Source organism: Dromiciops gliroides, chromosome 1 (genome assembly GCF_019393635.1).
Source record: "Dromiciops gliroides isolate mDroGli1 chromosome 1, mDroGli1.pri, whole genome shotgun sequence".
NCBI classification, from domain to species: Eukaryota; Metazoa; Chordata; class Mammalia; order Microbiotheria; family Microbiotheriidae; genus Dromiciops; species Dromiciops gliroides.
This window is the reverse complement of record NC_057861.1, coordinates 60,659,049-60,674,931: the sequence shown is the minus strand read 5'-3', so window position 1 is coordinate 60,674,931 and position 15,883 is coordinate 60,659,049. Positions and strand designations below refer to the sequence as shown.

Below are 15,883 nucleotides of genomic sequence, written 5' to 3'. Positions count from 1 at the left end.
GTCATCAAAACTATCTGGTACTGGATAAAAAATAGAGTGGTAGATCAATGGAATAGGCTAGGCTCAGGAAATGCAGTAGTAAATGACACTAGTAATGTAGTGTTTGATAACCCCAAAGACTCCAGCTTCTGGGATAGGAACTCAGTATTTGACTAAAACTGCTGGGAAAACTGGAAGATAGTATGGCAGAAATTAGGCATAGAGCAACATCTTACACCTTATACTAAAATAAGGTCAAAATGGATACAGGATTTAGACATAAGAGGTGATACCATAGGTAAATTAGGAGAGAAAGGAATAGTGTACCTATCAGATCTTTGGAAAGGAAAACAGTTTTTGACCAAACAAGAGATAGAGTATATTATCAAATGCAAAATGGATGATTTTGATTATATTAAATTAAAAAATTTTTGTACAAACAGAAGCAATGCATCCAAAATTGGAAGGGAGGCAGAAAGCTGGGAAACAATTTTTGAGGCCAGTGCTTCTGATAAAGGCCTCATCTCTAAAATATATAGGGAATTAAATCAAATTTATAAGAATCCAAGTCATTCCCCAATTGAGAAATGGTCAAAGGATATGAACAGGCAGTTTTCTGATGAAGAAACCAAAGCTATCTATTCCCATATGAAAAAATGCTCTAAATCTCTAATGATTAGAGAGATGCAAATTAAAACAACTCTGAGGTACCACCTGACACCTATCAGATTGGCTAAAATGACAAAAAGGGAAGATAAATGTTGGAGAAGCTGTGGGAAAATGGAACACTAATGCATTGTTGGTGGAGCTGTGAACTGATCCAACCATTCTGGAGAGCAATTTGGAATTATGCCCAAAGGGCGATAAAGCTGTGCATACCCTTTGACTCAGCAATTCCACTTTTAGGTCTTTTTCCCAATGAAATCATGGAAGGGGGAAAGGGACCCACATGTACAAAAATATTTATAGCTGCTCTTTACGTGGTAACAAGGAATTGGAAGTTGAGGGGGTGCCCATCCATTGGGGAATGGCTGGACAAGTTGTGGTATATGAATACAATGGAATGCTATTGTGCTGTAAGAAATGATGAGTTCAGAGAAACCTGGAGGGTCTTGCGTGAGCTGATGATGAGTGAGATGAGCAGAACCAGAACATTGTACACAGTATCAGCAACATTGAGTGTTGACATACTGTGATTGACTATATTCTTCTCACCAATGCAATGGTACAGAAGAGTTCCAGGGAACTCATGATAGAAGAGGATCTCCAAATCCAAGAAAAAAAAGAACAAAAAAAAAAAAGAACTGTGGAGTATAGATGCTGATTGAACCATAATATTTCTTTTGTTTTGGGTGCTGTTTTTTTTTTCTATTTTGAGGTTTTGCATCACTACTCTGATTTTTTCTCTTGTAACAGGATTAATGCAGAAATAGGATTAATGTTATTATGTGTATATATATGTGTGTGTATATCTATATCTATATGTCTATATATATGTAGATATATAGATGTAACCTATATCAGATTACCTGCTGTCTAGGGGAGGGGGGAGGGAGGGGAGGGAGGGAGAAAAATCTGAAATTGTAAAGCTTGTATAAACAAAAGTTGAGAACTATCTTTACATGTAACAGAAAAAATAAAATACCTTATACATTAAAAAAAAAAAGTTTTCCCTTTCCTACCATAGTATATTCCTCTTCCCCTTCCTTTCCAAATAGAAGCAAATTATTTTATTAGACAGCAAGAAATATTAAAACAAAATCAAAAGACTAAAAAAATTAAGAAAAATTTAAGATTATCAAGACATAATGGAACCACTCCTATTAGACAATGATCCCTGGTGATGATTAAGTTCAGAGGGGACACATATATCATTCCTCCACAACAGAATGACATGTTGGAGGGAATGTGGAAAAATTGAGACACAATTACACTGTTGGTAGAATTGTGAACTGATCCATCATCCATTTTGGAGAGCAATTTGGAATTATGCTCAAAGAGTTATAAAACTGTGTCTACCTTTTCACCCAGCAATACCACAATTAGGTCTGTTTCCCCCACTGATCAGGGAAAAAGGAAAAGAACCCATATGTTCTAAACAAACAAACAAAAAAATTATAGCAGCTCTCTGTGGTGACAAAGAATTGGAAATTGAGGGAATGCCCATCAATTTGGGAAATAGCTTAATAATTTGTGGTACGATTCTGATGATATACTGCTGTGCTGTGTTATGAGAAATGACAAACAGCTTGGTTGTAGAAAAACCTGGACTTACATGAATTTATTATTATTTTGGCTTGGGCTACCCATGAACAATCAATTTTACTTGTATAGTTTTTAAATAATTGTTTATATGGTTCCTGAATTTGTCTTGGCAGGCAATCTGTTGTCTCTATTTCTTCTTACAGAAATTTGTTGGTAATATATAGAAATGCTGGTGATTTATGTGGGTTTATTTTATGTCCTACTAATTTTCCAAGTCAGTTATTTTTCCAATAAGATATTTCATGTTTTCTTCTATTTTTTTTAGTATTTTGATTTTATTTCTTGATGTCTTCCCCTTGGCCTGATTCTAATTTTTAAGGAGTTATTTTCTTCAATAAGGTTTTGGATCTTTTTCCAATTGATTAACTTTTTTTTCCATAATTTTCTTGCCCTACTCTACTTTAAATTTTTCCTCTACCTCTCTTAAAGGTAGGTTTTTAAAGTTCTTTTTAAGCTCTTCCAGGAATTCTTTTTGGGCTTGTGACCATTTTATACTTTTCTTTGAAGATATCAAGTAGCTGTTTTGACTTTATTGCCTTCTTCTAAATTAGAATCCTAATCTATCACCACAGCAACTATCTATAGTCAAGATATTTTTCTGTTTACTGATTTTTTAAGTGGTCTATTTCTTGGTTGTTAACTTTGTTAGGATCAAGCTAAGTTCCTGGAGAGAGAAGTGTGTGTATGTGCATGCACGCATGCATGTGTGTGTAGGAGGGGGTTAATGTCTCAGTCTTTAGGTTTTTGCACCGTTTTCAGAGCTCTATCTAGGGACTAGAGACTATTGCTGCATCCAGCCACTATCAGCTACCTGGGAAACTTTTCTGGTTGAGTGACCAAACTATAGGGTTACTTTTGGTCTTGGATTCCTGCCCTGGTTATTTTTCTATAGCCTTCAGGCTGAGTTAGAACCTGGAAGAGACATAACCTCCAACCCTGAGCCACACAGCTGCTGCCTGCTTCTGAATTTGTTCCTTACTCAGTATAGACTTGGGTCCCACAACTGCTCCATACCCTGGAATGGCATCCCCAGTTGCAGCTCCCCTCCTCAATCCATCCTAGATCTGACTGGAACCTGGGTAGTGATCAAAAGAGCTGCCAATAGGCTCTTGTTCTACATCCTACAAAAGTTCAGGCCCTCTGACCATGCTAGCTCTGGGATCTTGCCCTACTGCACAGCTTCTCCCCGCTCCGCAGTGTGCTCCTGGCTCTTTTCCCAGTATCAGCAAAACCTGTCTCTTTTGGCCAACCTAGACTAGAAAAGCTATTGCATTTCCCAATCTGGATTCAGGCTCATGTTTTCTAGCTCTGGAGTTTTCTTTTTCTTTCAGTTGGGTGAGGGACACAAGAATCTTGCTATATACGTCCTGCTACTCTTCCATTTTGGATCCACCCTTTTCCTGGAATTTAATTGTGTACATGTTCCATTGTCTGACTCCCAAATCACCCCCAACAGCAAGCTCTTGGACAGTAGGGACTGTTTCACAATCATGCAGTATAACCAGAACATTTATGTTGGGAAGAAAAAAAAATAGACTTCAGGGCAGCTAGGTGGTGCCTGGATTCAGGAGGATAAGTTCAAATCTGGCCTCAGACACTTGACACTAGCTGTGTGACCCTTTTGTTGTGCTCGAAATCAGTATGAATTATTGAAAGCACTGCACAATTTTTTCAGAAGCAATATGGTCTTTTCATCCAATTTTGGGCCTGAGTAATTGGCCATCTGTAGTACCCGTCTCACAACTATTTCTAAAGGACTAACCCAAGGATCAACAATCCAAATAAATGCCCTACTCTGGACAATAGGCATTTGGGCATTAAAAAGAGGGTCATGGATCATTATTAGTATCTTCAAGAATGTACTCTGTTCTAGGCAAATTGTTTTTGTTAATGAAATGGAAAATGCAAATCTTATATGCTTAATTTTTCAAGCCATTGTGTATTGCAAAGATGTGACTTACTGTAGAAAAATAAATATTTGCAGAAACCTGTCTGCCTCCTCAGATATAAATTATATATTTGTAGATCATAATTTTTATTAGCACAAAAAAGCCAGCATACAGGTTGGGAGCTACCAATTGTTTGGTATCTCCATCTGTTTATCTTATTTGGGTATTAATATCATGAACAACTTTTCCCATTCTTTCTTCCTCCTTCTTAGTGCAGCTTTTAAAAAGACATCTCAGTGCTTTCAAGATTGTGTTGCTTCAGAACAGTTTTCCTTGGTATATACTTGATCTGATTCAGCTGCTCGTTGTTGAAATACCACGCAAGCCAATGCAATCACACTTTTGTTCCCAATGTACCTGAAATCTCATGTGTTAGGGGCTAGGTGCAAGGGTTCAGTTGTCATTGATGATGAAAACAAATTATAGAAATGGTGACATTTGTCAACAGAATTTCCTAACTCTCTTAAGTGAAATTCTTTTGTAGAATTTTAGAACATTGGTTTCTAACATTTCCCTTTTGTCTTTTGGTGAGGCAATTGGGATTAAGTGACTTGCCCAGGGTCACACAGCTAGTGTCAAGCATCTAAGGCCGGATTTGAACTCAGGTCCTCCCGACTCCAGGGCCAGTGCTCTACCCACAGAGCACCACTTAGCTGCCCCCCCCAACCTTTCCTTTTTCTTAAAACTCACAAATTCTCAAAATTTAAGATATATAAAAAACCTATATAGCCGGTTTCTCTTTCTTTCTTATAAATTCCAAGATGGTATTTGCTCTCAAGGTCCATTTCCACTTTTAACAACCAATTCTTCCTTGCTGACCAGAATTAGCTCTGGAAAAGTAGTTCCCACTTCTTCCACCTTTTGAAGAATGAAGTTATCACTATTAAAGCAAGTCAAAAATATATAGATAGCATTCTGCTTTTGGCAAAGCTTTAGCAGATGTCCAGACTTGAAGTCTCACATTACTACATGAGGTTTTACTGATAAGTTTGATTCCAAAACATTTTCCTTTTGCCCAGATGATTTACAGTATACTCTCAGAATATCAATTTTTTCTTTCACTGATTATCACCCCAATGCATTCCAGCATGATTTACCAACTTGGCTTCTTAGATTCCTTTATACAAGCATATAATAATAACATCTAATGCTATTATACTGTTTCATTGCTCTGTAAGGTTTTTTTCCTCCTTTTTTGGATATAGTATACACTTCTAGAGTCGCATTCTAATTATGACTTTCATTTTCTAAGTCTCAAGTGATATTTACGAAATTAAAATTACCTCCTTTTGTTAGGATCTCTAGTTCACCCTATAATTTATCTATACTTTGCACATTTCTGTACTGTCATTGGGGGTCATGGATCTCATTGCTGTCTTGACATATGCATGAAAGAAGTTTTCTCCCATATCCATTTTTAGTTTAAAACCATCTTGATGAGATTCATATTTTGGCCAAAAATATTTTCTATCAATCTGTTAGGTGTACTCCCACCCGTGGTGAGTAGACTATCCCTTTGTGTAGTTTAAGCCATGATCAAGAAATTAAAACCCCATTCTCAGGTTCCATCTTCTTAGTTGTCTCCTCAAACTGGCCTCTCTTCAGAAGCCCCTATCTTCAACGGACAACTAAAAATTTAAAAATGCATATTTGTAGGGGGCATCTAGGTGGTGCAGTGGATAAAGCACCAGCCCTGGATTCAGGAGGGCCTGAGTTCAAATCCAGCCTCCGACACTTGACACTTACTAGCTGTGTGACCTTGGGCAAGTCACAACCCTCATTACCCTGCCTTAAAAAAAAAATGCATACTTGTCTTTCTTCTTAATGGCATCCTTGAACTTATAGATGAGTTTGCTTTTGAGGGGCCCAGAAAAAGATCACTAGGGCCTCTTTCTTTTCCCTGGTCTCATAGATGGTATCATGATAGGCCCTTATCTGGCAGAATGTTAATAAAAGTGGATTAGTATAGTTTGTCTCACATTACCCACAGGGGTCTCTTGACTCTTTCTCAGCACAATGTTCTTGTCTTTACTCAGGTAGAACACAGCCTTCTTACATTTTTTGTTTTTGTTTTTTAAAATTTCTTCTGGCATTAAAGACTTGTGAACCATCACATCACTGAACACCTTAATCACTCAATCTGAGACAGTATAGTGACAGTGGAATCCATAGGAGCACCCACCTTTGCCTCTGTTGCTCCAATACTGATTCTTAGCAACTGTGATGAAGCCATAATCTGTGCCCCTAAATTCTTCACTTTCTTGAATAGGACTATGTAATCTTTAGGAAAGCTTCTTAGGTTGATTATGAAAATATCATTTATTCCCACATGAACTGCCAGGAGCAGGTATTAGCCATCAGGACTGCCACATCTCAGGATACTCCTAAATCTATAAGCCATTAACACTGCACACTTCTGTTTATGTAAAGAAAACAAGTACCTGCTTTACCCCTCCTCCAAGCAGATATCCATCAAGCACGATTACTGGAAAATCTCTCTCCAGATGGTATCTATCCCTTGGAGCACAAGAAACTGTTTTCTACTGAGATGGTCCAGTTGTCCCCTTTATGGGAAGAGGTACCAATCACCACTGTGGTCTGTCTTCTTTTCTTGTGTATACTATTCTTCCACCTTGAAACTTCTTGCTGATCATTAGTATTCCTTTGTCTTTCTTTTTGGAAGTATTTCTTCCATTCTTTCAAAGAAGACTTCATTCTCCTGGAAACCTGAAGACTGGAGATGCTTTCCTCCAGTTTTTTTGCCTTCTCTAGGACACAAAAGAACAATCTGTATTTTGTGCAAACATAGCTACTTGGTACTAGTATAATTCCAAACACTGCATGTTCTTCAGATCAAAGCAAAAATCTTGTCTTCTAAACTGGCTTGAAGTTCTTCAAATCCTTTGTCACTTTTGTTGGCAGTCCTTAAAGCTCTAATAGCAAATATTTGCTATGCCTGTTTCCTGTACTATGAGTTCCTAAATGAGGCTGAATTTATTGTCATAGACTCATAATATGATTTTCATGAGGAGAATCTTACTCAGCTGTCCTTCATTGGAAAATAACACTTTTCTGCCAAGATCTAATGGAAACAGTTCCTCCAGACTCTTTTCTGGGTGAAGTTCTCAAGCAGGAATTTCAGATTATTCTTCCCACTGAAGCTCAAATACCTTTTTGTGGTCACTTCATTACCTTTTGGCCCTGTTCTGTCACATAACAATGCTTCTCTTTAAGGTACCTCAGATATCCCCTTTAATTTCTCCCCTCCAACTGGCTCTTGTCATCCCCTAGCCAGAAGAGGTTGATTTGGGGAATCTCAAATGAGCTGCATTTTGTACTTTTAAATTGCATGGTAAATGATATAATCAAGGTGACCAAGGGTCTAGTGCTTTTAATTCACTCCTAACTCTGATGTTAATCCATCCTTTTCTCTATTCTACTCCCCACTGCACCGCCCCCCCCCATCCCACTTCCATATGTGATTTTCTCCTATTATCATTCCAGCTACTTTTGTGGGAGGGGGAGTTCTTAAAAGTCCTTCTTCCAACACTCCTGGCCCCAGGCCTGTTTTTCTTGCCATGCTGAAAAGTAAAAGTCCTGAGAAACAGGGACAAGGAAGGGTCATGGGGAGGTTCAGGCAGAACAAACCTAAGCAGCTGGACAGAGGGCACCCTAAAGACACTCCAGAGAAAAACAGGTTTCTGTCTTAAAGAGCAAGTCAGAGGCATTGAGGAGAACCTGGCCACATTTTCACTCCTTGCCCCTGCCCCTGATCCCAAACTGTCCTTGAGCTGAGGCCCCAGACAGAAGGAAAGAGGCACAGCAGGGCAGGGAGTGGGAGGTTTATTTCTGTGCACACACCACAACTACAGTGGCCCCTTTCTTTTCACAGGGCTCCTTTCTCTGTAGCAGTGACAGAAAAGGTTTCCAGAATTTAATAGGGGCTCAACTGGGACCAGCCAGCAAGGAATTGAGAGGACAGAGAGAAAAGACAATGTAAGTATCAGGGGTTGGGATGATTAGGTTGGGCACCTATGGGGAAATGTGGAAAGGGATATAAACCATAGGGGTTAGAGAGGGAAGATGCTTCCACACGCCTAGTCAAAAGCTGGCTTGTTTCAAGCTGAGTTTCAAGTACTGCTCCATTTCTTCCCTTGTCCTTAGTGGGCCATGGGGGGAGCACAAAACCAGAATGTTCATATTGGAAGGAAGAGTCATAACTACACCTTGAACCTCCTAAAAAAGGCCCACATGTAGTGGTGCATCTGCTCTGGTTGTGACTGGGGGATCCAGTGGCCAGCATCAGGCAGGATATAGGACAGCAGGCGGCCTGGCACAAAGTAGTTGTTAATACTATCCACAAGTCCAGTCTCCAGGTAGGGGTCTTTCTCTCCCCATAACAACAACGTTGGTACTGACAGCTCCTGACGCTCTAGCGGGAAGTGACTGTAAGGCAAAGGGATGGATTATATTCATTAAGGCCAATGACTTCCTCAATCCCTTCTTGTTCCTAATTATGCCTCTGTCCCCTCTTCCTACTTTCTCAAATTTCCTCCTCCCTGCATTCTGCTTAAAAATCACTCCATCATTCTTCCCAAAATCAATTTCCCTTTTTTCTACTTGCTTTCACTCCTCCAAGGCATCACCTGAAAAGATTGCGGTAGTAGTTGAGGGGGCCAATGAGGCCTTGGTTCTGGGAGAAGCTGTATAGGAAAGCCTCTAGCTCCTCATCTGTAAGGCTATGGATTCCGGTCACAGGATCCGTCATAGAGCTCTTCAGGATCTGCACATATGCATCCCTCTTCATTACAAATGCCCCCCAGATACTTCTGAGAACCAGTTTTCCCATCTCACTATAACCCTCTCCCCTCCCCACTTCCACATCATTGCCCTCCCTCCTCCACAATTCCCCAATAAAAAAGGGATGGGACCTGAAAGTCAGAGACAGAAAGCAATTTCTCAGGCAACCAGGGTAGCTGAAAGAAGAACACATAACCAGAGCGCAAGAGCTGGCTGGGATGGTGCAGGACATACTCTAGAAAGGGGAAAGAAAAAGTAAGGGAACCATCCATACTGAACCCCCTGGAGATAATACTCCAGGCTCAAAACTCTATACCCACCCCCTACCTGTAAGCCTGGCCAGTCTGCCCTCCCTCCAAATATCCTCCTATCTTAGCACTTACCTTGGTAAACAAACATAGGGGCGGCGCTCACCACCACCAGCCGCTCTACCATACTTGGGTAGTAGGTGGCGAAATTCCAGGCCAAGATTCCTCCCCAGTCATGGGCCACCAGGACACATTTGGAGTAACCTGTCAATGGTGCAGGGAATTGGGTGTGGGTAGGGGTGGGGTAGGATAGGTGTAAAGTTAGGAGACTAAGGTAGAAGACAATAAAAATAGCACTAGAGTGGGAAAGGGCAAGGAAAATCAATGACAACCCTCCCTAACCATTCATAGAAACTCTTACCACAAGGACCCTGACAAACAGAGCCTCATCCACTAAGGAGGGCAAGTAAATCAACACAACTCTATAGCCCTCCATTACCACCAAGCCAAGGTAGGAGAAGCTGCCATGTTGGAAGAATCAGAGAATAAACAGTCTCAGATCTTCCATATGAATCAAGTATCTAACACATCCTAGAGGAAAACGTCTAATAGCACCAATCATCTTCTACTATCCTAGGAAGCAGCAAAGAAACTGGCTGGAAATGAATTCAATAAGACTCTCAGGGATCTGATTGCCAATTCCTTACTACTCCAGGTAACCATTCCAATCTTTCTTACCTGGGATTGAAAAGTATACATAATAGCATCATACTTGTAGGCAATCACCCCAATCAAACAGTACTTCCTTCTCCTTGTTTGCTACATTAATCCCTGTGATTCTAAGTGATTTTCCTAAAGTGCCAATTTGACCATACCACTCTCATACTTTTGAGGGCAGCTAGTTGAACAGAGTGGAGGGCCTAGAGTCAGGAAGACAAGTTCAAATCCAGCCTTAGACACTAGTTGTGGGACCCTGGGCAAGTCACTTAACCCTGTTTGCCTCAGTTACCTCATCTGTAAAATGAGCTGAAGAAGGAAATGGCCAATCACTCTGGTATCTTTGCCAAGAAAACCCCAAATGGGGTCATGAAGAGTCAGACACAACTGACCAACAAAATCAACAGCCCCAAATACACAATAAACTCCAGTGGCTCCCTATTACTTCTAGGACCAAATACAAAATCTTCTGTTTGGCATTCAAAGACCTTTATAACCTTGCCTCCCCCACTACTAAGGATTCTAAGGAGAGATGAGGAACGGGTGTATTCCAGGAGGAGGGACTGCCAGTGCAAAGGCATGGAGATGGGAAATGTATGAGGAACAGTAAGAAGGTTACTTCAAATAGTCTATATAGTGTGTGACAAGGAGTAATGGCTGGAAATGTAAGTTGCGGTCTGGTTGTGAAGAGCTTTATAATCCAAAGAGAGGTAAAAGGGAGCCACTGGAGTTTATTAAGTAAGGGAGTGACATGGTTAGACTTGTAGTGACCTCTTATTGTTCATTGTATCGTTCCTCATTCCTCCTAAAGGGGCAGCTAGGTGGTCCAGTGGATAGAACACTGGCCTTGAGGTTGGGAAGACTTTAGTTCAAATCTCACCTCAGGCACTTACTGTGTGACCCTGGGCAAGTCATTTAACCCCAATTGCCTTAAATCTTTGGAGCCATTCCTAGTTGTCTTGATAACATATCTTGCCACTGGACCCAGATGGCTCTGGAGAAAGTGAGGCTGGTGACTTTGCACAGCCCTTCCTCACTTAAATCACCCAATTCGGTGCAAGTCATGACATCTGTCTATATATATCCTTCTATCTGGATTCCGGCAGCAAGTCATCTACAAGCGGCCCCTAGATCACCCTCCCTATTTTCTCAAAGAGTTCAATGGCTTCAGTCTCCCTCTGCCACCTATCCTCATGTTAGGAACTTCAATATACATGACCCCAAACACCATGGCTTCCCAGGTAATCAATCCCCTATTCCTATGATTTGATCCAGAACTCTGAATTTCCTCTCTATAACCAAGACTTTCTATTTTTCCAACATTGCCCTTTATCTTACTCCTGTAATTAAAATCTATTTTTTATTCCTGTTGGGATCTCCAGTCACTCTAACCCTCCCAGTGTGTCACCACTATTCAAATCTCACTCTTTTAGTAAGTTCAACTACAAACTAAACTTTGTTTCCTTTCTAAGGTTAACCCCTCTATTTGTGCACTTGACCCCATCCCCTAACATCTCCTTTGGGAGCTCACTCTTTCATTCATTCATGCTCCCCCTACAATTGTAGATTTTTCTATCTACTACCTTCTCTGATGCTAAACATGGCCAGTTTTCAAATCCTTAAGAAATCCTTTGCTTGACCTTGTCATCTCCTTAAGGATATATCATCCTGTATCTATTCTTTTTATAAGTAGGCTTCTAGAAAAAGCCACCCACAACACCTGTTGCCATCACATCTTCTTTTCTTATTTATTTCTTACCTTCTCATGCAATAAAGCTCACCAACTGAAATTGCTCTGAGGTTACCAATGATTTCATAATTGGTAAAATCTAATAGGCCCTATACTAGTTTTTATCCTTTTTGATCTCTCGGAAGCATCTGACACTATTGACTGATGGCCTGGACAGCCCCTAGGTTTTTGTGATACTGCTCTCTACTGAATCTACTTTTCTACTGGCTTTGGATTCTTAGTTTGATCATAATCAAACTCATCTTATCTTAGGTCCTCTTCTCTTCTATCACTTAGTAATCTCATCAGCTCTCATGATCTTTTCTAAGCACACTTCCAAATCTACATATCCAGTTCTTTCCTGAGGTTCAGTCTCATGTTACTAACCAACTCCCTGCAGAACATCTCCACCTGGAAAACTCAAAGTCATTTTAAATTCAACATGAAACTCCTTATCTTTCTCCCAAAACTGATCCCTTCCTACTAATTTCTCTATTTCTGTTAGGAGCATCAGAATCCTTCCAGTCATTCAGTTATACAACTTCAGAATCATACTCAACTCTCTTCTTAACCATCTCCTCATCTAATTGCTTGCCAGGTTTTTTGATTTAACATTCAAAACAAGTTTCATCCATTCTCTTTTCTCCACTCAAATGGCTACCACCCTGGTTTAGGTCTTCTTCCCCTCTTGCCTGGAATTATTACAACAGACTTCTAAATGAATTTATGATTTCAAGTCTGTTTCCCCTTCAATTCATGTCTTCGACTCCCTAGGCCAAAGATACACCCTGTCATCTCTCTATCTCTAGTTTCAGTTAAGACTCAGGTCACGTGCCATTTTGGTTTCCCTAGCTTTTAGTGAACTCTCCATTCTCAAATTAACACATGTACATGTATATGTGTACACATGTATATTATATGTACAAAACCATGTATTTATACATGATATCACTGCAGTAGAATAAAAGCTCCTTTAGGACAGGGGTTGTTTTTCATTTTGTCTTTGTAACTCAAGAACCTAGAACAGTGCCTGGTGCTATATAAATGTGAGCGCTGATGATGACAACAATGATGATGGGAGTATTTAAGAAATGTTTGCTGGATTGGAGACTGAATTGAGAGTCAGAGGACTTAGGTTTGAATCTAGCTCGGGTGACTACTAGCTCTAAGTCTCCATGTCTCCTCTGTTTTCCTCATTTGTAAAATGAAAGGAATGGGCTAGATGATCTCTAAGGTTTGTTCCAACTTGAAATCTTATTTATGAAGAAGTTTAGGAAAAATGCTGAAGACTCTGGAATGATAAGAACGTTGAAAAGGTACCAGATTTTAGGGAAGCTCTAGGCTCATACCTAGTGGCCCATCTGAAACTTCATCAAAAGCTTGGTTTAAGACTGAGACTATGGGCCTGTGCTGGGGCCATGTCACATCCAGTGTGTCACAGAAGGTAGAGGTGGGGGATGAGGGATGGGAGGAAAAGGCCAATCTATTCCTGTGCCCTTTCAGGCACCCACCCCAATTCTTTGCCTAGCCTTAAGGTACCTAGGGCCTCAATAGCGTCTTTGATGTCTGTTGTCAGGGCTTCGATGGTGTAGCTGTTCAGGTTGGTAGGTGAATCTGAGCTCCCGTAGCCCCTCAAGTCCAGTGCTACCACATGGAAATGGTGGTAGAACTCTAAAAGCTGATGTCGCCAAGAAAACCTGTGGGGCCAGTAAGGGGACGAAGGTGATGCTTGAATCAATCACCTCCCTCTCTACCCCTCCTCCCTAAGCCTTCCAGTGGGACTGGCTCAACCAGAGCAAGAGGTGGTTTCCATGAAGGGCCCCACCTGTTCCAGGGGGAAGTTTTAGGGGAAGGGTGGGGGTAGGGTGAGGAGAGGGGAGGGGAGGGCTGCTGCTGCTCCAGTTCTTTTGCAGTCCCCTCCCCTGCCACATACCAGATCTGGGGAAAGCCATGAAGGAGCAGCATCAGTGGCCCATGGCCCTTCCAGACGTAATGCAGACGCAGGCCAGAGGTCTGGGAGGAAAGAAGCTGGAGTCAGGGGCTCTACCCAGCAGGACTCAGCTCAGTTCTTTCCCCAACCCCTCGTGGAGGTCCCAGGGAGGCCAGGCATGTCTGTGCCTACAGGAACTCCAAGGGATTTCTGCCCAAAAGGGATTTCTTCAGTATCTAGGATGACATTGTCCCCCCCCCCCAATTTCTAAAGTTCCACTGGGCACTAAATGTAGGATGGGCAGGCTGTAGAAAGGGGTTGCCTTGGACCCATTATCTGGGGGCAGATACTGTTTGGGAAGGGGGCTGCAGGTAGGAGGCAGGCCGGTAGGAAGCTCCCCCCTGCTCCCGGCCTTCAGTTAGGAGGAGAGGGTTAGAGGGCCACTGGGCCAGGACGGGCTGCCCCCTCCCTCCCCACCTCCCTGAGGCAGAGCTCACCTTGAGGTCAAGGAAGCCATGCTGCCCGTAAGAGGGGTCTCGAAGGCACGTCGGGGCCTTTCGGCGTGGTTGGCCACAGCAGCCTCGCCCAGGGTGCCCCAGCACGTGGCCCAGGGCCTTCACAGAGTAGACCAGGGCCGCCAAGCATGCGCCCCAGTACACCAGGATCCACATGAAGAAGCGAATCAGTCTCAGCGATACCCTCGAGGGCGCCAGCAGCGCTGACACCAGGAAATTAGGCATGGTAGGTGGGAGGGGGGCCTCGGGGCCGGGGGCCTCGGGGCCGGGGGCCTCGGGGCCGGGGGCCTCGGGGCCGGGGGCCTCGGGGCCGGGGGCCTCGGGGCCGGGGGCCTCGGGGCCGGGGGCCTCGGGGCCGGGGGCCTCGGGGCCGGGGGCCTCGGGGCCGGGGGCCTCGGGGCCGGGGGCCTCGGGGCCGGGGGCCTCGGGGCCGGGGGCCTCGGGGCCGGGGGCCTCGGGGCCGGGGGCCTCGGGGCCGGGGGCCTCGGGGCCGGGGGCCTGTTCCGCTGAAGCGGACTGTAGGTCGCTGGGCTCGGGGGACAGCGCGAGGCTTGGCGCCGGTGGCCCGGAAGCGAGGCTCTGCTGTTCGGGCGCCTGGCTAAGTGAGGACTCCGGAGGCTCCAGCGCGCACACGGAGCTGGCCGCTCTAGCTTCAGCTGAGGGAGGAAGGAGGGATCTAGGGAACGAGCGAGCGAGGAAGTAAGAGCTCAAAGTCGGGGGCGGAGCCTCGTGGGCCGGACCATCCGGCCCACAGCGAAGCGCCCCAGCCCGCGCCTCTGCCCACCCCTTCCCCAAACCCTTCTTGAGGGCGGGGTAACACGCAACTCACTTCGACTCCACAGCGTTGGCTCCCGCCCTCCCCGTACTCAATGGGTTCCCAGCCCTGCCCTTCTCCTAGCCTTTCTTAGCTCTGATTGGATAGTGGAGACCCCTAAAGGTCACATCGAAGGAATGAAAATGGCTAGGATCGCAGAGCCCGAGCCTCGGCTCCAGCAGCCAATGAAACGCCCTCCGTAATTCCGGAAGGGGAACTCTCGGGAGATACGGAGTCGTCCGGGAAGCCAAGGGGTGGCGCACCGCCTCGGGGCCGAGCGACCGGAGGCATGTCTCCCTTCAATGCTCTCTAGGAGGGAGAGGGCCACACAGCGGGTAATATGATGACAAAACAATCGATACAAATTTGGTTTGAAAACAAAAGGTGACCGCCCGCCCTGGGTTTCCAGTTACAGAAACCCAGTCCCCTCCTGGCTCCTGTTCTTCCACAGCCTCCACGAACCCCTCAAACACGGTACTCTTCATCCCCCAAAAAAGCCGCCTCAAGGGTCACTTCATATTCAGTACAAATGTTTATTTTGCAATGAGAACTGCACAAAAAACCTTTAGTATATAAGTGAAAATTCTATTAATTTCCTTCTACAAATGTCTAAAGTGTTTAATACAAGCCTCAAATTCACTGACATAATTATTGGCCAAGCGATCCATCCGTGCATCAAGTACAGTGAGAGATTGTACACGTCTCTCTCTCATCCTCCTGTACAGGACTCAGAAGGGGGAAGAACCAGAAGTACATCTTGGGGACTAGATTCCTAGAGGAGGGAGGGGAAGCAGTGGGAGGGAATCCGTACAACGGGAAGGGCAGGGTGAGGAGAAAAAATTAAATAGTGGCTCCATCCTAATTGCAACCCAATTATAAGTGCACAGACGAGTCAAACAGGGAAAAAACTTTCTGGATAGCAATACCTTTGGCAAAA

The 15,883-nt window shown here is 43.6% G+C and overlaps 1 protein-coding gene across 1 annotated transcript; it reads right to left on the bottom strand.

The window, feature by feature from the left end:
• Positions 1–7,936: 7,936 nt before the first annotated feature.
• Positions 7,937–14,395, bottom strand: EPHX3 (epoxide hydrolase 3). Its single transcript, XM_044000220.1, has 7 exons — positions 14,115–14,395; positions 13,621–13,700; positions 13,227–13,384; positions 9,377–9,505; positions 9,125–9,228; positions 8,840–8,976; positions 7,937–8,639 (listed from the first exon to the last, which is right to left on the bottom strand). Exons 1-7 carry the CDS (start codon positions 14,355–14,357, stop codon positions 8,414–8,416), a joined length of 1,077 nt encoding a protein of 358 aa, XP_043856155.1. The 5' UTR covers positions 14,358–14,395; the 3' UTR covers positions 7,937–8,413.
• Positions 14,396–15,883: the final 1,488 nt, after the last annotated feature.

Excerpts from the sequence above, each read along its gene's own strand:
- EPHX3 (XM_044000220.1), bottom strand. The coding sequence starts at position 14,357 with ATGCCTAATTTCCTGGTGTCAGCGCTGCTGGCGCCCTCGAGGGTATCG. Across the intron at positions 13,385-13,620 it reads CATGGCTTTCCCCAGATCTG|GTTTTCTTGGCGACATCAGC; the intron begins GTATGTGGCAGG and ends CTGGCCCCACAG. Across the intron at positions 9,229-9,376 it reads CCCTATGTTTGTTTACCAAG|AGTATGTCCTGCACCATCCC; the intron begins GTAAGTGCTAAG and ends TCCCCTTTCTAG.